General features: G+C 44.4%; 2 protein-coding genes across 2 annotated transcripts in view; both read right to left on the bottom strand.

Annotated features, from left to right (window-relative positions):
• Positions 1-5,282, bottom strand: part of LOC139758624 (uncharacterized) — a 57,236-nt gene extending 51,954 nt beyond the window's left edge. The window contains exon 1 of the mRNA XM_071680133.1: positions 5,115-5,282. The gene's annotated coding sequence lies outside the window, so the exon portion shown is untranslated. The remainder of the gene's footprint in view (positions 1-5,114) is intronic.
• A 4,715-nt stretch (positions 5,283-9,997) lies between these two features.
• LOC139758784 (tumor necrosis factor-inducible gene 6 protein-like) lies at positions 9,998-12,488 on the bottom strand. Its single transcript, XM_071680583.1, has 4 exons — positions 12,364-12,488; positions 11,772-11,976; positions 11,095-11,229; positions 9,998-10,490 (listed from the first exon to the last, which is right to left on the bottom strand). The coding sequence occupies exons 2-4, from the start codon at positions 11,951-11,953 to the stop codon at positions 10,310-10,312; spliced, it is 498 nt and encodes a 165-aa protein (XP_071536684.1). The 5' UTR covers positions 11,954-11,976; positions 12,364-12,488; the 3' UTR covers positions 9,998-10,309.
• Positions 12,489-14,332: the final 1,844 nt, after the last annotated feature.

The raw sequence follows: 14,332 nt of genomic DNA, 5'->3' as shown, positions 1-14,332 counted from the left end.
CTGACGAGGAACTTCTGACCTTGAAATTCTCTTTCTCTCTTTCACACACACACACACACACACATACACACACACACACACACACACACACACACACACACACACTGTAAGTAAATATACAGAAAACCACCTGAGGTAAGGTGCTGTGGCCACTGAGCCACCTGAGGCAAGGTTCTGTCTCCAGTGAACCACCTCAGGTAATCCACTGCAGTCAGTGAGTCACCTGGGGTAATGCTCTCAGTCAGTGACCCAGCTGGGGTAAGATTCCGCTTCCAGTAAGCCACCTGGGGCAAGGTGCTGGAGCCAGTGAGCCACCTGAAGCAAGGTGATGTGGCAGGTAGGCCACCTGAGGCAAGGTGCTGTGGCCGCTGAACCACGTGAGGCAAGGTGTTAGAGCCAATGAGCCACCTGAGGTAAGGTTATGCTGCCAGTGAGCAACCTGGGGCGAGGTGCGGCTGCCAGAGGACCCATTTGGGGCCCAGGCGGTGGTGGGCTCCTCCTGGCCCGCCAACACCGCTGGCGAGTGGTAGGCAGGAGGGACACGACCACCACCCTCACCCATAAGTAGAGGACGGTGACCCAACAGCTCCCGTGGTTTAACGCCGAGGCTCCCTGTCCTTGAACCGAGATGTACACCCAAGTGTGGTGCGTCCTGCGTTGTGCGGGAGGACGTGGTGGTGGTGGTGGTGGCAGCAATCCAACGCAACGCCGTCACGCCCACACCGGCGTTGAACACTGTACACCAAATTCAACTTGTGATTCCTTATATCCGGGTACGGTAGGAACGGGTTGGGCCTTACGTAATATAGACATGACATCCCCCCCCCCTAACTCCACACACACACACACCCTGCCAAAAGACCGTTACTTCCACGTTTACAATTTAACTGTCAGCCACTTAATACATTTGACAAGAAACTTTACGAGCCAGACTCGAGGTACGAGACACCTGACGAGACGAGTTGAGTACCCAGCGCACATGAGGCTTGGTGTTTGTGAACAGCGATCGTAAGTCGGGACGGCCGTGGCCCGCACACTTGGGTCATGCAATACATCCAGCCACTACTGGGGAAATTCCCACTAGCCTCAGTTGAACGCACTTCCCTTATAAGACGAGCCCTCTGTGCAAATGAACCTCGCTAACTCCATCGAACGTCCGTGTATCTAGTCCTGGGTGAACCTGTCATCCTGTTTCCCACCGTCAGAGTGTCGAGAACAAACCGGTAGGGATTTTATAGTTTCTTTCTCGTGATCTTATCTGTTAAGGCGATCTTCAAGCTTTAAAAAAAAAAAAAGATTCGCTTTCGTCCAAGTTTCAAGGTATCATACACATCTGACTGACCATTCCTAAGTCCCGATTTCATCAACAGGGGTAACTGTTAGCGGAACACCCGTTGCTATCGATGGATCGGTGGAGGCGAGGCTATCCGACGGAGCCGGGTTTACCTCTGGAAAGATTCGATTTCATCCGAGCGCGCCGGTGTGTTACTGGTGGCCGCCATGGCCATGGTGGGGTAAGACAATCCTGTGGGAGTCAAAGAGCCCCTGTGGGGATTTCTTTCCTCCCAGTGTATCCATGCTGACGTCTGGCTTACCCCCGAGTCGCTGACCTCTTCCCCCAACCAGTGGAGCGACCGGTCTAGGGTGCCGGCGGGGGAGGGCAGACTACGTACATCAAACGTACGGCGGCCCGCTATACTTAAGGTCACTAACACGAGATACATCCACCCTCCATACATTGCCACAGCTCTCTAAACATTGCCACGGCCCTGCAAACACTGCTAGGACCTACCACACGTTGCTACTGCCCTCTAAACACTGCCAGGACCTACCAAACGTTGCTACCGCCCTCCAAACATTGCTAGGACCTACCAAACGTTGCTACCGCCCTCCAAACATTGCTAGGACCTAACACACGTTGCTACCGTCCTCCAAACATTGCCAGGACCTTCCACACGTTGCTACGGCCCTGTAAACACTGCCAGGACCCTCCAAACATTGCTACGACCTACTACACGTTGCCGCGGCTCTCCAAACACTATTAGAACCCTTCACACGTCGCTACGCCTCTCCAAACATCTACTTAATGCCAGTACGCTTAAAACACGTGTAAGGCCCTCCAACTTTACCTGGAACCTTTCACATGCTGTAACCTCCACACACTATACCTTCGTTCATTTCTGGTACCTTACATAAACCATAGCTTCCACACAAGAACAGTTATTTACCAAGGATATAATGGACATAAACCATACCTTCCACACACGAACAGTTATTGAACAAGGATATCATGGACATAAATCATACCTTCCACACACGAACAGTTATTGAACAAGGAAATAATGGACATAAACCATACCTTCCACAAACGAGTATTTATTGAACAAGGAAATAATGGACATAAACCATACCTTCCACACACAAACAGTTATTGAACAAGGAAATAATGGACATAAATCATACCTTCCACACACGAACAGTTATTAAACAAAGAAATAATGGACATAAACCATACCTTCCACACACGAATAGTTATTGAACAAGAAAATAATGGACATAAACCATACCTTCCACACACGAACAGTTACTGAACAAGGATATAATGGACATCAACCATACCTTCCACACACGAACAACTATTGAACACGGACATATATCTACGCTTGAAGGGGAAAGCTTAAAAAATGTGCTTGCTTTCAAGGATTCATGTCAGCCTAATTGCAACCAGCCACGGAGGATGGGAGATAGTCTAGAAAATATGGGCGAGAACGACCTGTTAAAGTAAAGGCCTTTGTTGAGGTGGACCAGCACAGTACTCAAAGACCAGATGACACCACACAGTTTACACTCACGGTGTGGAGACCCTTAATATACCTCAGGTCATGATGTTTAAAATCGACCTCCACGGAGGCAATGTTCCGAAGAGCTTGGAGGAGCCTATGTATGTACTGGTCCTATGCACAAAGTGGTGATACAGAGGCAAACGTGAACGAATGACCTATGACCATGGCCGGCTACGTAGTAGAGGGTAATCAAGAAGGAAAATCAGGGATTCACTTAGGAAGCTGCAAAGAAGAATTCAGAGGGAGATGAAGGTCCTGTGTTGCGGCTGGAATGTGTTATGGGCTGTGTATTTTCCAGAGGTGCCAAGAGGCCCTTGTACCTATACTGGGCAGGAAAGAGGATACGCCAAGGTTGTCCTTTCAAGCTGAAACAGGTTAACACAGGGAGATCTTTATGGCTCAGAGCTGGAGTAGGCCATTGCTTTCTCATATCTATCTAAATGATGTATCATACGAGAACCATATCAGAATGCTTGCTGATGATACCAAAATTAAACAAAAAACGGTCCGAAGCTACAGGACTGAGAGACGATAAGAAAAAGGGTCATACAAGATACACCAAGGGTCGGAGAAATGCAAAATCATGTACATTACAACGTCATGATGATGGGAGAAGAAACTACACAGAACCGAAACTGAATAACATAGTAAGAGGAGGAACCATGAACAGATGTAATACTGTGAAAGTAACCCAGGAACCTTTATTACGCAGACTCCTTCAAGAGCCCACCTTGTGAGAAGGATCGTGAAGCAGGCAAGTTATATATTTAGGTCAAACGTCAACCCAACCTTCAGGTACTCAGACAGGGAGATGTTTACGATACACGACGTACACATTCGACTCAAAAGCTGGAGTTTGAGTACCAGCGGTATAGTCTCCCTCATCTGTGCTGGCGCACAAAACTGGAGAAGCCCCCAGAGGACATCTTACGAGGAGATGTGCCTAAGTCCCTTTGAGAATACAGGAAGGTATGGAGAGACATGACGGGTCCATAGAGATTCCTAGGATGCTACGGAGACATGAACATAAAAACAGTGCTTTGTAATAGGAGGATAATGTAGAACAATGGGCCATTATGCGATGCCAAGTCAGGTGTATAGGGGGTCGTGAGAGAGCATTTCTCCTGCAGCACAGCTGGGGAATACGTGGGCCACACTAAGCTGAAACTGAGAGTGGCAAACGAAAATTTACAATTCTAAAATCTAAAATTCCTAGGCTGTAACAGAGAGTAGCAAAAGGAAATTTACAATTCTAAAATCAAAAAATCTACATTTCAAGTCTTACTACCTTCGTGGTATACCGGTCAGCGTTCCTGAATGAAGAAGTATTCACGGGTCGCCCAAGGTCCAGCGTACAGGTTCGAATCCTGGTTGCGACAGCAGTCAGTCCATAGTCAACCCAGCTGTTCAGCCGTGTTTAAGGATTGGTCGATAAATTGGGTACCTGGCTCAGGTTTGGACATAAACATATTTCGATAATGAGATGGCCTTGATTAGGGCCCCAGTAGCCCGTGCCGTCTCAGTACGGGCTAAATATATATTAGGAAAAAAATGGTTCACAAGCGTAAAGCTCACTCCCCTTATATATAAATACATGACAATACTTGCTGGACCCCCTTACATACTGCACCCTCCAAATATATTGTACCCTTCACACACACACACACACACACACACACAATATCTATCACATACTACTAACAGCATTTTCACTCAACTGGAACCCTATACTAGTTCTTGATAGCCTACACATACAGCACAGTACCCTCCACACTAACACACACACACTGGACATCTTCCATGAGTTACTGGTATCCTATAAATCTGGCCATGTTCACTCAAGTGTTGGTACTAAAGGTATTCTCAACGCAATGTTCATATCGTCTCCAACCCTTTCTATGTACCGCCGTGGGATCGCTCACACGCTGCTGACAATCGCCCCATACAAACTGCCGACGCCCACATAATGTCATGTCATCCTCCGCATACATTGCTGATGTCGCTCATGCACTGCATACATTCATGTGCATCTTCTAAACATCGTATGCATACCGTGTACCCATCCATACTACCTGCTCCACACACGATACCGGTATCGTCCCGATAAGTATATGCATCGTTCTGGAGATCTTGGTTTGCGCTGCTGACACACGACAACGCCTGTCACCCTACGCCACCCCCAACTACCTGAGGTTCATCCATATAAACACAGAGGATCGCCCGTACCCTCGGCAGGCGCTCGTGGTCTCGTAAGAATTCCTCAGCACTCACCTTGGGCAGCAGCGTCCACACCTCGCCTCACGTAAGGAGCTAGTGGCCTTCCAGACTTAGCCGGGCGCACTGGTGGCCGTGTCTGGACAGAGGGAGGGAAGATGAGCAGCAGCAGGGAGGGAGGGAGTGACGGAGGAGTTGGGGCGTGCGTGTGTGTGTGTGTGTGTGTGTGTGTGTGTGTGTGTGTAAGGGGGTGTGGGGGTGGAAGAGAGAGAGAGAGAGAGGAGGCAGGATACGACCATGACCTTCGCTATGTTGGCTTAGTGTCAAGTCCTGTCATTATCCTTGCAAGGTCGTGTGGAGCCTCGAGCTACACCTCTTGTGTGGCTGAGTGAGGGAGGGTAAGTGTGAGGTAGGAGGAGGAGGAGGAGGAGGAGTGTGGTGACATCACCTCATCCAGGGGTCAGGAGCGTGGGGTAGTTGGGAGAGGTGGGGGGTTCGATGAGTGGCTGAGGGAGGAGGAGGGCAGGACAGGTTCTCTCCCTCTGGTGGTGGGCTGGAGGTGGTGGGAGGGGGTCGGGGGCGGCTGGGGGAATGTGCCCCGTGGGCAGGGAGGAAGGGAGCACGTTCGAGTAGGAAGAAGGAAAGCGGATTACGGTTATAAGAGAGGGAGAGTGTGGAGAAAACGGGAAGGGAGGAAAGTTAACGGGTGAGTGACTGAGACTCGGAAAGGGAAAGTTATTTGAGAGAGAGAGAGAGAGAGAGAGAGAGAGAGAGAGAGAGAGAGAGAGAGAGAGAGAGAGAGAGATGGGTGTAAATGGGAAGGTGTGTTTGGAAGAGTAAGAAGAGAGCAAGTCCACCAAGAAGGACGACGAGTGGAAAAACGGGGAGAAACAAGACACGAACGCAGATACGAAGGAAACTAGACAGCAACAGAACATTCAATCCTTTTCAGGCTGTTTAAGATGGCAGAGCATATCAGACACGCAGACCTAATGTGACAATGGTACGCAATGAGACAATCAACAGTGTGAAATTAGAAATAACGATGACAGAAACCTCGTAGTGAACAGGTGGCAACGGTTACGAAATACTCGAAAGACAAAGAGAAGGATCTGCATGAGACACAAAGAGATAACTTCATGGAGTGGATCATGAGCAGCCACAGAGAACCACCTTACACACTCCCTGCTGCTCTGGGCCTGTCTTCTTAAACCTTAACTGCTTTCCTCCCCTTCTTATCTTCAAAATATTAGTTCTCTCTCAAAAGTTTCAAAGGATCCGTCTTCCTTTTTTTTTTTTTCATGAAAGGCCTGGTCCTGCCTGGCCTTGAAGAGGACTTCTTGTGCTTGAAGCGTAACGTAAAAAAAAAAAAAAAAAAAAGTAACAGAAGACTTACTGGTCTCCAGGAAGGTTACCCGCTGAAATAACAGGCTCTCTATTCATTTCCATCCAATATCGTATTACCGACTGGAAACTGGTTATAATATCCTCTTGAAGAAGTGTTATGGTAAGAACTTCAAATCTTAAACACGCAGCGGAATTTTCTTGGCCTTAATAGAACGCCTAGTTTCACATTGCGCCCGTCCTTGTTCCAGAGAGAGAAAAGAGAAATATGAAGACCCACGGAGCCCGTCCTTGTTCCAGGGAAAGACAAGAGAAATATGAAGATCCCTGGAAGGGAGCGAGTCATGCGAGCTGGACGACGCGACATTCCCACCGCCAGCCATGGTACTATAATACAATGTCCAACACCTGTCATTACGTCTGTCCTCTGCATTCACCCGCTGTACGTTTTCCCGACGGCTTGGAAGCAACTGCTCCTACGCGACTGTCGTACGTCTACTGACGTATAACAACGCCACAAATGATCATATCCGTACACATGTCGTCTTTACGGCTATTCTACATAACGTAAACAATGTTAATCCTCATTCCACAGGTTCAGCGAAGGGTTTCAAGGCTCTCACCATCCTAGCAGTTACACCCTGAAGGTTACATGGCTCTCATCATCCTAGCAGTTACACCCTGAAGGTTACATGGCTCTCATCATCCTAGCACACCACTGAAAACAACATAGCTCTTATCATCCTAGCTCACCGCAGCGTTAACCCTCTGGTAGAGGGCAGCACCAGCATAATGTTCCTCCTCGGATTCTCCTCACATGCAACCCCCATTTTCCTGGAGACAATTGCTCATACTTTCGCCCCAAGAGTGTGCGAAGCGAGTGTCAGGGCGGGTAATTCCATATCTAACCTAACATTACCGATGCTCAGGCCACTACCCCCCTTTTTTTTTTCTCTCTCACCGTCCTTGCAATGACTTTTTCTTTTATCTCGGAAAAAAGTGATATCAATCTACAACAAAATGAAACGTTTCCATGGAAAAAAAAAAGTCCAATAAACAAAGGCGACTGCAGATTTAACAGTCACAATGATGGCTAAATTCTTGTTTAAGTTTGCTGTACCAACCAGTTGGTAAAGGTGTGTATACTGTTAATTTGCAGACTAGTTTCTTTTCGACTACTAATCTTCCAACTGCTACAAACTATGGCTAGAGGTAGGTAGGTTAGCTACAGTCGCGAGGCCAGGAGACGGGATTCACCAGCTGTTGTACTTCGGGAGGTCATGCCGTCGCAACGACACCTACGGGTTGGGGAGGATTTGATCGGTTCGACACTTTGCCCGTGGTGATGGGTATAAACTCTCCCGCGACCCCGTTAGGTTTGGCGCAGTTAAGTGATTTCTTGCTCAACAGATCTGATACTTGTATGAACACTGATATCTGCAAGAAAAGTCGAGTGATCCACTATAAAGTAAAAACTTAAACATACTAGTGGAAAAATATTTGGCCCAACGGTAAAAGCTACTCGGCAAAATAACCAGTAATGTTTTCAGCACATGTTTATCACGGCGAATAATTTTTGTGCTTCTTGTCGTTCCGCCAAAGGAATGCCTCCACAAACGGCCTGGATGCCGGGGTGAACTTCAGTTACCCTTGGATAGCCTTGATGTGGTGGTAGCCACCCAGCCAGCCAATTGTGTGTAGCGACCGGAGGGGCGCGAGCGTGGACGTTCCCGCTTCACTCTAACCCCACTTCTTTAAATGTTGCTTTCCGCTTCACTGGTAGTCCACTTCTTTACATGTTGAATCTATCTCTATAGATTAAGAAATTTATTTCACAATTCTTCAGCAGTATATCACGTCACAGATCAGGTCTTCCGTCATCTGGCTTTTACATGTTCTACATTATATGTATATATATATATATATATATATATATATATATATATTTATATATATATATATATATATATATATATATATATATTGATACAACAATGGAAGCAAATTTGAAAAGGTAACTGCAGACTCAAAGACAAATCGTCTTCAAAAGATAGGTATGGTCACGAATTAACGTACGAAATGTACAGCTGATCGCTTTAAAATATATATATATATATATATATATATATATATATATATATATATATATATATATATATATATATATATATCACATCGGATATACCTGGTATTCTCCTGAGGAAACAGCAGTGACGGTTGCCTGCGGTGAAAGGGAGTTGAAGGAGAGGTCAAACTACCGGAATCGATGGAATCCACAATTACATTGTTTCTAAAATTCCCTCTTTAATTCTCTTCTGCATCTTTAGAGCATCTCGATTTTTTCTTTCTTCTGTTAGTCCTATAAGAACCACCTGACCATCTTTGGAGGGAGGGCAAGATAGCTGGATTTCCACATTCCATCTCTTGAACCTTGTTCTTCTTCGAGGTTAATCCTGCTGGTTGGTTTTCTGCTGAGTGGTGCCGCATATCATGGATGACGTTATTCCATGTATACATGTTCTGAGAATCTTTATGATGAGTATCCTGGATGACAATATCCCAACTTGTATACATGCTACACGAATCTGACACCAGAGCTTGATAAACCCCAGCAATATGACAACACCCACGGTCGGTGTTCGCAGACACACTTTGAAGTGACTTCGCAAGCATATGAGTCAAGAGATAATCTGACAGAACGTGAGTGGTGTCTGCCCTCGTCATGAACTGCAGTTAACTTCAACACTGTGAATGACGCAAAGGTCAAGAGAGAAGGAAAAAAAAAATGTGGAGGACTGCTTCGACGTACAAGAGGGAGCTTAACAGATTCCAAAGTTGGACTGATGCATGGCTTGATGCAGTTTAACCCAAGTATACGTAGGGATACTTCAGCTTAGCCGAGAACAGGTTCTTCCCCTTCGTACCTACGATCTATGTTCACAGGGTCACCTAAGATATTCCAAACATGGCTGCAACAGGTCATGCAATACGCATGGAATAATGAATGCATAAGCAATATATCGTGTGATAAAACATCCACAATCATCAAATTCAACTGAGGAAGCAACTCACGTAGCCGAGTCCACTTTAACCGAGAGATGGCGGCAAAAACACCAGACGGAGCCAATGAGACCGCTGGCTAAGCCATGGCAAGCCATGACAGCATCACAGGCAGTGGCAACGACTGGTGCACACGTTCCTATGTTGTATCATCGTACCCGCAAAGGGAACTGGAAATTATTCTTGAACTCTAGTTTTCAATTCCTGTACATCAAGTACTATACATAAAAAAAAAAAAGTGAATTACCGGAGTCTGTCTTATAGGTGAAATCTGATATCATTGCCAAAAATGGCATATGAAATTATGGTATGCTTGTTACAGAGAAGAATCATGAGTGATAAAGTTAAATATGATTTGGAAAAGGAAAAAAAAAGAGGAAGGCGTAATGGTGAAACATCAAGAGGTGTGAAAAATACTGATGACCACAAAACAAGCACGTCTTGCATGAGCCATAGTTTCATGAAGAATCAAAATCATTTTTTCCCTTACCAATATCTCGTCTTTCTATGGGAGGTTGACATAGCAAATATCACAAATCTTCATTTTATTCATTTTCTCAAACTGCTACAAGGCACACTACCGACATAAGAGAAATTCAACACAAGTACACATCAGACTATGAAACATATATCTACGACCTTAATACCTAACTAATAAACTTCAACCACTATATATCTTAAATGTCTTGTACCGTGTTTCAACATAAAGATTAAGAGTTTATTTCCTTATACATGCAAACCAACTCTCCATCTTAAGACTTTGAATGTTACTCAGCTCTGACATATCATTCTCCAAATCTGCTAAAATAAAATTCAAACACCATTCAAGAAGGAGCTACCGATGCGAATTATTGTGCATCTGTGGTAGCAACAGTAGTGGTAGATGTAGTAGAAGTAGTGGTTGTTCGTCGGCGGCACCAGATGAAACAGCGAAAACCCCTAGCGACGATTTTCCGATTGCTGAAGAAGGTGAGACGAGTCCAACCGGTCGAGGTAATGATGCCATTGGGAGAGTCCTTGCCGCATTTGCTATAAGCAAAAGCATATCATGCATAACCTGGGGTTTAATATCTTTGCCACTTGCTACATGCCCAATAATGGTTTAATTTAGATTCCCCATTTTCTTTCTATCGAAATTTGCCAACTTACAACATGGTCCCCAAATCCGGTGAAAATAAAACGCCAGATAACGGATATATAATGTACACTGAACGTTTTTTTTTTTTCTGGGAAATTATGACCGTATTAAGTAGACCAATCAAGACATGCGGTACAGTTATACATTATCCTTTATCCTGCTATTAATTTGAGCGTTTATCTGAGGACGGATCAAGATAACACATGAATTGAAACTGGCCTAAAAAGGTTACTTGTTACTTGGATGATATCCCTAAAATACTGGACATACTGAATGCTACCTGTCAAATTTCCGTTATAAAATGGTATTCGTATTCTATACTAGCTAGTAGCCGGACCGAGACATGAGAGGCTAAACACCAAAGACATGCATACACACGCACACCTGGACTGAGACGCATATCAATGAAGTTCGCACCACCAAAACGCGCAAGACTAAGGTTGCGGGCATCAAATATGACTATACACTACGAAACAGCTTGTAAATTATACTTACACTTCCCTTGAGCCGCGAGACTTAACGATAAGTCTGTCCTTTACGCAATTCTTGGAATACTCCAGCTGAAACCTAGGACATCTGAACTCCAAGTATGTGGACTTTTCGGTGTTGCATGTGATCTCATACTGGCATCTGCAGGGCAGGAACAGAATGGCTGTAATCATCAGGGGGATCAAGCACTGACGGGCAAATATTGTTGATCAAATGATAAATCAAACAGGAAACTAACTTTTTTTCTACCAGGTTTAGGGAATGAAAACGATTGGTTAATGTAAGTTATCCTAACAAAGCTGAAATGTTAAGAGTCCATGTTGTTTGAGTTTATATGTGCCATATTATAGACGATCAGTGCTCCGGGTTATGCTCCTGGGCAAGCCTCAGTCGCCCTTGGAGATAATCTGATGTCTTGGTATTTTGGGTCTAATTGACCTTTCGAGTGCATGTTATGGTCTAACTGAGGTGTATCTACGTCCCACTATGATGCATGGGTCTACATGGTTAGGACTGATAACAGACCTATGACGACATGACGAGGTTATGTTTTGCTTGTGAAAAAAAAAAAAAAAATGATCGAAACAGGATAGCATGATTTGGCAGGTTATGGTCAACCTGACATGCTACTGTCTAGGTACCTGTAAGGAGTGTCGGAATGCAGCTCTGCAAGCAAAGCTTACCTGTAGTTCGTGATGTACTCTCTGGGGAAGTTCGGTGACTGGATGACAACCCTCTGGCCGGGCATCATGGTAGTGAGGCCGCAAGCCAGCATGTTGAGGCACCGCCCTAGGGCCAACGTGCCCACCATGCTGACCCCCACCACCATCCACATCACTAACACCGCAGTCGGCACGTACTTCATGCTTCCACCACTGGTTTAACCAACTGAAGAAATGTACTTTATTTCGAAAACGCTCAAACTGTTACCCAAAAGTATACGAAAATTCACAAAAACGTTGAAGAACTTGATTATATCTCATACGGTTTTCTTATAATGCAGAAAGTACTGGAGAAATTCGTATCAAATATATTTACAACAAATTAAATTATGAAGTATATCAGCTCCCTCGAGTTGCATGCAAGCTAACTATCGATTTAACATGGTGTAAACACTTGCGTTAACGTTAGCCTATCGCCGACCTAGTACTTCTGTATGATGGTGAAGTATGCTTACCACTACAAAATATCAGTCAATATCGAAACAAGAATGGTGAAGTATGCTTACCACCACAAAATATCAGTCAATATCGATACAATGTTACATATCCTTACCCACACTCCTCCTTTCCGTCAGAGGTGTATCAAAGGCAACTACCCACCAACACTGCGCCGCGCGCCTCACCCTGGTTCTACGTGACCAATTTCTTCAATCCTTTGATCACATCTGTGCGCATAAATTATCAGCCCAACCTCTATCAATAAATAACATACGGTGAACAGGTCATCACTCATGACGTCATGCTTGTCTAATGAAGTTAGTCATGCCCCCCCACGTGAATCTTTTTTTTTTTCCAGTTCTTTTCAAGGCCATGGCATTCCTACACATTACTCACCTCCATGGAAGTGAACTAACGTATATTTCAGACTAAACATCGGCTCGTGGAGAATGTAAAGGAGAAAACATGTCGAGATGATATTTACAGAAAATGTCATGTGGGGCACCACCTGAGTACGTAATGTAGGACAAGGATTCATGCCACGCAGAGACCTGGAGAATCTAATTGTAAAATGATGGTAGTCACACAGGAGACGTACCCATACGTCATGAGGAAACAAATATAATGAATTGCAAGTTGTGAAACGCAAGAGTGAGTCACTCGGAAAGCTGACAGTATGCACCTCTACAGCAATAAACCTCACAGGGCAACTCATTTCAACGTGACTGATAGCCATAATTTATTCTCTATCTATCCTCACACTTCACATCTTACAAGCTACTACAGTATTCAGTTTTCACCACAGCTTTCACGGTTACATGAGGAGAGCAATTAAAAGTCTTTCGACATTAAGTCATTCTGCAAGTACATTTTCTTGTTCTGAAATCTGAATATCGTCTTACTAAATTAGGAAATGAACTTATCTTGCCCCTACGGAGCTCAATTCGAAGCCAACGAGCGTTGCGTAACTGTGAGAAATGCTGAGTCAGCTAACTACGGTGGATCCTCATGGTCTTTATACCACTTTTCCAATGTTTCTAAAAACAATGACTGACTGCATCAACATGACCTGAGTCAATAGAGTGCTATCTAAAAGTCAACAATTCCATAAATAACAAACGTCTGCAGGTTTATCTATAAAATGTAATATTAATCAGCGAGATGTTCCACTTAGCCACACTTAGGACGAGTTTAAACACAGGGTAATTTGAACTATTCCATGGAAAAAAGGGCGAATGGATAAAGTCTAATTTCTAAAATTATCAGAAATGAAATATGTAAATGATGAATTATACGAGGAAGGTGCTACAGGTATAATGTACATAAAAACAACCATTTTCCTCCGCAAGTTATCGGAACTATGTGACTTAAGACCACCGTTGTGTGAGAAATGGAAGCTGAATGTCACTGTTAACATGGAAATAAAAATATTTGGGAGTCGTAATGTGAAACACCGTGGGAACATGGGCAATATTCAGAATTTCAAGTAATGTATAACTAAACATAATTTGTGATGATACAGGAACGGAAACAAAATTTCAAGAACATAATTTTGTAGTATTCTGAGCAAAGGTGACAATTAAGTGAAATTTCAAGGACGGATAATTTTGTAGTATTCTGAGTAAAAATGACTATCATCCCTCTCTAAACCGTAACTACAAAATTAAAGGCTTTCAGTAAGATTCTCAGCCAGTGCAATTTGATCAAGTAGTTTCCAAGACCAAAGAAGAGACCGCAAACAATACAAAACAATCTGACACCTCTACCAAAAGACCTTGGCCCCGGACCTGGTGATGCTCAAAAACAGCAAATGTAAGTTTAAAAGAGCTGGACACAATTGTCAGATAACCAGCGAACCTGCCAATCCAAGGTACGCAATACCAACTTGACATACTATCAACTTCAACTAAAATATCCGAGTCGGTGGAATCTGTCTCATTTTCAAATCCAACTAGGGAGAGGCCTAAACCTGTATACCTGGACCTGAGAAAATAGCGAAGGGGAACCCCGAATCTATAACCCTGGCCTTGGACACGTGAACGACAGACGCACCCGTCCTCGTTGAAGGTGTGGGTTTCACCGAA

Source organism: Panulirus ornatus, chromosome 31 (genome assembly GCF_036320965.1).
Source record: "Panulirus ornatus isolate Po-2019 chromosome 31, ASM3632096v1, whole genome shotgun sequence".
Lineage (NCBI taxonomy): Eukaryota > Metazoa > Arthropoda > Malacostraca > Decapoda > Palinuridae > Panulirus > Panulirus ornatus.
Note: the sequence above shows the minus strand (reverse complement) of the source record. Positions and strands in the feature narration are given on the sequence as shown.

Excerpts from the sequence above, each read along its gene's own strand:
- LOC139758784 (XM_071680583.1), bottom strand. The coding sequence starts at position 11,953 with ATGAAGTACGTGCCGACTGCGGTGTTAGTGATGTGGATGGTGGTGGGG. Across the intron at positions 11,230-11,771 it reads GAGTACATCACGAACTACAG|ATGCCAGTATGAGATCACAT; the intron begins GTAAGCTTTGCT and ends CCTGCCCTGCAG. Across the intron at positions 10,491-11,094 it reads TCTCGCGGCTCAAGGGAAGT|CAAATGCGGCAAGGACTCTC; the intron begins GTAAGTATAATT and ends TTTTGCTTATAG.